The 6687-nt window shown below is 50.4% G+C and overlaps 1 protein-coding gene across 1 annotated transcript; it reads left to right on the top strand.

Annotated features, from left to right (window-relative positions):
- The first annotated feature begins 1076 nt into the window (after nucleotides 1-1076).
- LOC129507679 (coagulation factor V-like) lies at nucleotides 1077-3978 on the top strand. The gene is made up of 3 exons (XM_055322297.1): nucleotides 1077-2499; nucleotides 3654-3890; nucleotides 3968-3978. Exons 1-3 carry the CDS (start codon nucleotides 1266-1268, stop codon nucleotides 3976-3978), a joined length of 1482 nt encoding a protein of 493 aa, XP_055178272.1. The 5' UTR covers nucleotides 1077-1265.
- Nucleotides 3979-6687: the final 2709 nt, after the last annotated feature.

The following is a 6687-nucleotide window of genomic DNA, read 5'->3' as shown; positions in this document are numbered from 1 at the left end:
CACCAGTTTCTCCAGATGTGACCACATCAACTGCCTGGCCAGAAGCAAGCACGTCAACAGCTTCTCCGGACATGACCACATCAACAGTGTCTCCAGACCGGACCACATTAACAGTGTTTCCAGATACCAGCACATCAACAGCTTCTCCCAATATGACCACATCAACAGAGTCTCCAGAAGGGACCACATCAACAGCCTGGCCAGATGTGAGCACATCAACAGTTTCTCCAGACATGAGCACGTCAACAGTGTCTCCAGACCGGACCACATTAACAGTGTTTCCAGATACCAGCACATCAACAGCTTCTCCCAATATGACCACATCAACAGAGTCTCCAGAAGGGACCACATCAACAGCCTGGCCAGATGTGAGCACATCAACAGCTTCTCCAGACATGAGCACATCAACAGTGTCTCCAGACACCAGCACATCAACAACTTCTCCAGATGCGACCACATCAACAGTGTCTCCAGACACCAGCACATCAACAGCTTCTACAGATATGACCACATCAACAGAGTCTCCAGAAGGGACCACATCAACAGCCTGGCCAGATGTGAGCACATCAACAGTTTCTCCAGACATGAGCACGTCAACAGTGTCTCCAGACCGGACCACATTAACAGTGTTTCCAGATACCAGCACATCAACAGCTTCTCCCAATACAACCACATCAACAGAGTCTCCAGAAGGGACCACATCAACAGCCTGGCCAGATGTGAGCACATCAACAGCTTCTCCAGACATGAGCACATCAACAGTGTCTCCAGACACCAGCACATCAACAACTTCTCCAGATGCGACCACATCAACAGTGTCTCCAGACACCAGCACATCAACAGCTTCTACAGATATGACCACATCAACAGTGTCCCCAGATGGGACCACATCAACATCGTTTCCAGACGGGACCACATCATCAGCTGCTCCAGACACAACCACATCAACCACTTCTCCAGACGGGACCACATTAACAGTGTTTCCAGACACCAGCACATCAACAGCTTCTCCAGATGTGAGCACATCAACAGCTTCTCCAGACAGGACCACATCAACAGTGTCTCCAGACGTGACCACTTCAGCAGCTTCTACAGATGTGACCACATCCACCGGCTGGCCAGAAGCGAGCACGTCAATAGCTTCTCCGGACAAGACCACATCAACAGTGTCTCCAGATGTGACCCCATCAACATCATATCCAGACAGGACCACATCAGCTGCTTCTCCAGATGTGACCACATCAACTGCCTGGCCAGAAGCGAGCATGTCAACAGCTTCTCCGGACATGACCACATCAACAGTATTTCCAGACAGGACCACTTCAGCAGCTTCTCCAAAAGTGACCACAGCAACAGCGTCTCCAGACACCAGCACATCAACAACTCCAGACGTGACCACATCAAGAGCCTCTCCAGATGCAAACACATCAACAGCGGACTTGACCACATCAACAGTATCTCCAGACAGGACCACATTAACAGTGTCTCCAGACACCAGCATATCAACAGCTTCTCCAGATATGACCACATCAACAATGTCTCCTCCAGATGGGACCACATCAACTCCCTGGCCAGAAGCAAGCACGTCAACAGCTTCTCCGGACATGACCACATCAACAGTGTCTCCAGATGGGACCACATCAGCAGCATCTTCAGAAGTGACCACATTAACAGTGTCTCCAGAAACCAGCACATCAACAGCTTACCCAGATGCAAGCACATCAACGGCTTCTCCAGACACGTTAACAGTGTCTCCAGATGGGACCACATCAGCAGCTGCTCCAGATATGAGCACATCACCAGCTTCTCCAGATGTGACCACATCCACTGCCTGGCCAGAAGCGAGCACATTAACAGCTTCTCCAGATGTGACCATATCAACGGTGTCTCCAGACGTGACCACATCAACAAAGTCTCCAGACGGGACCACATCAACATCATCTCCAGATGGGACCACATCAACAGAATCTCTAGAAGGGACCACATCAACAGCCTGGGCAGATGCAAGCACATCAACAGCTTCTCCAGACATGAGCACGTCAACAGTGTCTTCAGACATGATCACCTCAACAGCTTCTCCAGATGCGACCACATCAACAGTGTCTCCAGACGGGACCACATTAACAGTGTTTCCAGACACCAGTACATCAACAGCTTCTCCAGATGTGAGCACATCAACATCTTCTCCAGGCAGGACCACATTCACAGTGTCTCCAGACACCAGCACATCAACAGCTTCTCCAGATATGACCACATCAACAGTGTCTCCAGATATGACCACATCAGCATCGTCTCCAGCTGGGACCACATCATCAGCTGTTCCAGACGCGACCACATCAACCACTTCTCCAGACGTGACCACATCAACAGAGTCTCCAGAAGGCACCACATCAACAGCCTGGCCAGACGCAAGCACATCAACAGCTTCTCCAGACATGAGCACATCAACATTGTCTCCAGACATGATCACATCAACAGCTTCTCCAGATGTGACCACATCACCAGTTTCTCCAGATGTGACCACATCAACTGCCTGGCCAGAAGCAAGCACGTCAACAGCTTCTCCGGACATGACCACATCAACAGTGTCTCCAGACCGGACCACATTAACAGTGTTTCCAGATACCAGCACATCAACAGCTTCTCCCAATATGACCACATCAACAGAGTCTCCAGAAGGGACCACATCAACAGCCTGGCCAGATGTGAGCACATCAACAGTTTCTCCAGACATGAGCACGTCAACAGTGTCTCCAGACCGGACCACATTAACAGTGTTTCCAGATACCAGCACATCAACAGCTTCTCCCAATATGACCACATCAACAGAGTCTCCAGAAGGGACCACATCAACAGCCTGGCCAGATGTGAGCACATCAACAGCTTCTCCAGACATGAGCACATCAACAGTGTCTCCAGACACCAGCACATCAACAACTTCTCCAGATGCGACCACATCAACAGTGTCTCCAGACACCAGCACATCAACAGCTTCTACAGATATGACCACATCAACAGAGTCTCCAGAAGGGACCACATCAACAGCCTGGCCAGATGTGAGCACATCAACAGTTTCTCCAGACATGAGCACGTCAACAGTGTCTCCAGACCGGACCACATTAACAGTGTTTCCAGATACCAGCACATCAACAGCTTCTCCCAATACAACCACATCAACAGAGTCTCCAGAAGGGACCACATCAACAGCCTGGCCAGATGTGAGCACATCAACAGCTTCTCCAGACATGAGCACATCAACAGTGTCTCCAGACACCAGCACATCAACAACTTCTCCAGATGCGACCACATCAACAGTGTCTCCAGACACCAGCACATCAACAGCTTCTACAGATATGACCACATCAACAGTGTCCCCAGATGGGACCACATCAACATCGTTTCCAGACGGGACCACATCATCAGCTGCTCCAGACACAACCACATCAACCACTTCTCCAGACGGGACCACATTAACAGTGTTTCCAGACACCAGCACATCAACAGCTTCTCCAGATGTGAGCACATCAACAGCTTCTCCAGACAGGACCACATCAACAGTGTCTCCAGACGTGACCACTTCAGCAGCTTCTACAGATGTGACCACATCCACCGGCTGGCCAGAAGCGAGCACGTCAATAGCTTCTCCGGACAAGACCACATCAACAGTGTCTCCAGATGTGACCCCATCAACATCATATCCAGACAGGACCACATCAGCTGCTTCTCCAGATGTGACCACATCAACTGCCTGGCCAGAAGCGAGCATGTCAACAGCTTCTCCGGACATGACCACATCAACAGTATTTCCAGACAGGACCACTTCAGCAGCTTCTCCAAAAGTGACCACAGCAACAGCGTCTCCAGACACCAGCACATCAACAACTCCAGACGTGACCACATCAAGAGCCTCTCCAGATGCAAACACATCAACAGCGGACTTGACCACATCAACAGTATCTCCAGACAGGACCACATTAACAGTGTCTCCAGACACCAGCATATCAACAGCTTCTCCAGATATGACCACATCAACAATGTCTCCTCCAGATGGGACCACATCAACTCCCTGGCCAGAAGCAAGCACGTCAACAGCTTCTCCGGACATGACCACATCAACAGTGTCTCCAGATGGGACCACATCAGCAGCATCTTCAGAAGTGACCACATTAACAGTGTCTCCAGAAACCAGCACATCAACAGCTTACCCAGATGCAAGCACATCAACGGCTTCTCCAGACACGTTAACAGTGTCTCCAGATGGGACCACATCAGCAGCTGCTCCAGATATGAGCACATCACCAGCTTCTCCAGATGTGACCACATCCACTGCCTGGCCAGAAGCGAGCACATTAACAGCTTCTCCAGATGTGACCATATCAACGGTGTCTCCAGACGTGACCACATCAACAAAGTCTCCAGACGGGACCACATCAACATCATCTCCAGATGGGACCACATCAACAGAATCTCTAGAAGGGACCACATCAACAGCCTGGGCAGATGCAAGCACATCAACAGCTTCTCCAGACATGAGCACGTCAACAGTGTCTTCAGACATGATCACCTCAACAGCTTCTCCAGATGCGACCACATCAACAGTGTCTCCAGACGGGACCACATTAACAGTGTTTCCAGACACCAGTACATCAACAGCTTCTCCAGATGTGAGCACATCAACATCTTCTCCAGGCAGGACCACATTCACAGTGTCTCCAGACACCAGCACATCAACAGCTTCTCCAGATATGACCACATCAACAGTGTCTCCAGATATGACCACATCAGCATCGTCTCCAGCTGGGACCACATCATCAGCTGTTCCAGACGCGACCACATCAACCACTTCTCCAGACGTGACCACATCAACAGAGTCTCCAGAAGGCACCACATCAACAGCCTGGCCAGACGCAAGCACATCAACAGCTTCTCCAGACATGAGCACATCAACATTGTCTCCAGACATGATCACATCAACAGCTTCTCCAGATGTGACCACATCACCAGTTTCTCCAGATGTGACCACATCAACTGCCTGGCCAGAAGCAAGCACGTCAACAGCTTCTCCGGACATGACCACATCAACAGTGTCTCCAGACCGGACCACATTAACAGTGTTTCCAGATACCAGCACATCAACAGCTTCTCCCAATATGACCACATCAACAGAGTCTCCAGAAGGGACCACATCAACAGCCTGGCCAGATGTGAGCACATCAACAGTTTCTCCAGACATGAGCACGTCAACAGTGTCTCCAGACCGGACCACATTAACAGTGTTTCCAGATACCAGCACATCAACAGCTTCTCCCAATATGACCACATCAACAGAGTCTCCAGAAGGGACCACATCAACAGCCTGGCCAGATGTGAGCACATCAACAGCTTCTCCAGACATGAGCACATCAACAGTGTCTCCAGACACCAGCACATCAACAACTTCTCCAGATGCGACCACATCAACAGTGTCTCCAGACACCAGCACATCAACAGCTTCTACAGATATGACCACATCAACAGAGTCTCCAGAAGGGACCACATCAACAGCCTGGCCAGATGTGAGCACATCAACAGTTTCTCCAGACATGAGCACGTCAACAGTGTCTCCAGACCGGACCACATTAACAGTGTTTCCAGATACCAGCACATCAACAGCTTCTCCCAATACAACCACATCAACAGAGTCTCCAGAAGGGACCACATCAACAGCCTGGCCAGATGTGAGCACATCAACAGCTTCTCCAGACATGAGCACATCAACAGTGTCTCCAGACACCAGCACATCAACAACTTCTCCAGATGCGACCACATCAACAGTGTCTCCAGACACCAGCACATCAACAGCTTCTACAGATATGACCACATCAACAGTGTCCCCAGATGGGACCACATCAACATCGTTTCCAGACGGGACCACATCATCAGCTGCTCCAGACACAACCACATCAACCACTTCTCCAGACGGGACCACATTAACAGTGTTTCCAGACACCAGCACATCAACAGCTTCTCCAGATGTGAGCACATCAACAGCTTCTCCAGACAGGACCACATCAACAGTGTCTCCAGACGTGACCACTTCAGCAGCTTCTACAGATGTGACCACATCCACCGGCTGGCCAGAAGCGAGCACGTCAATAGCTTCTCCGGACAAGACCACATCAACAGTGTCTCCAGATGTGACCCCATCAACATCATATCCAGACAGGACCACATCAGCTGCTTCTCCAGATGTGACCACATCAACTGCCTGGCCAGAAGCGAGCATGTCAACAGCTTCTCCGGACATGACCACATCAACAGTATTTCCAGACAGGACCACTTCAGCAGCTTCTCCAAAAGTGACCACAGCAACAGCGTCTCCAGACACCAGCACATCAACAACTCCAGACGTGACCACATCAAGAGCCTCTCCAGATGCAAACACATCAACAGCGGACTTGACCACATCAACAGTATCTCCAGACAGGACCACATTAACAGTGTCTCCAGACACCAGCATATCAACAGCTTCTCCAGATATGACCACATCAACAATGTCTCCTCCAGATGGGACCACATCAACTCCCTGGCCAGAAGCAAGCACGTCAACAGCTTCTCCGGACATGACCACATCAACAGTGTCTCCAGATGGGACCACATCAGCAGCATCTTCAGAAGTGACCACATTAACAGTGTCTCCAGAAACCA

The sequence above is a fragment of the Nyctereutes procyonoides genome, unplaced genomic scaffold, assembly GCF_905146905.1.
Source record: "Nyctereutes procyonoides isolate TBG_1078 unplaced genomic scaffold, NYPRO_anot_genome, whole genome shotgun sequence".
Classification (NCBI taxonomy): Eukaryota; Metazoa; Chordata; class Mammalia; order Carnivora; family Canidae; genus Nyctereutes; species Nyctereutes procyonoides.
This window is presented reverse-complemented; position numbering and strand designations above follow the sequence as displayed.

Coding starts and splice junctions, on each gene's coding strand:
- LOC129507679 (XM_055322297.1), top strand. CDS start 1,266: ATGTCAACAGCTTCTCCGGACATGACCACATCAACAGTATTTCCAGAC. Junction 2,500..3,653: donor TTCTCCAGATGTGACCACAT/CACCAGTTTCTC, acceptor TCTCCGGACAAG/ACCACATCAACAGTGTCTCC.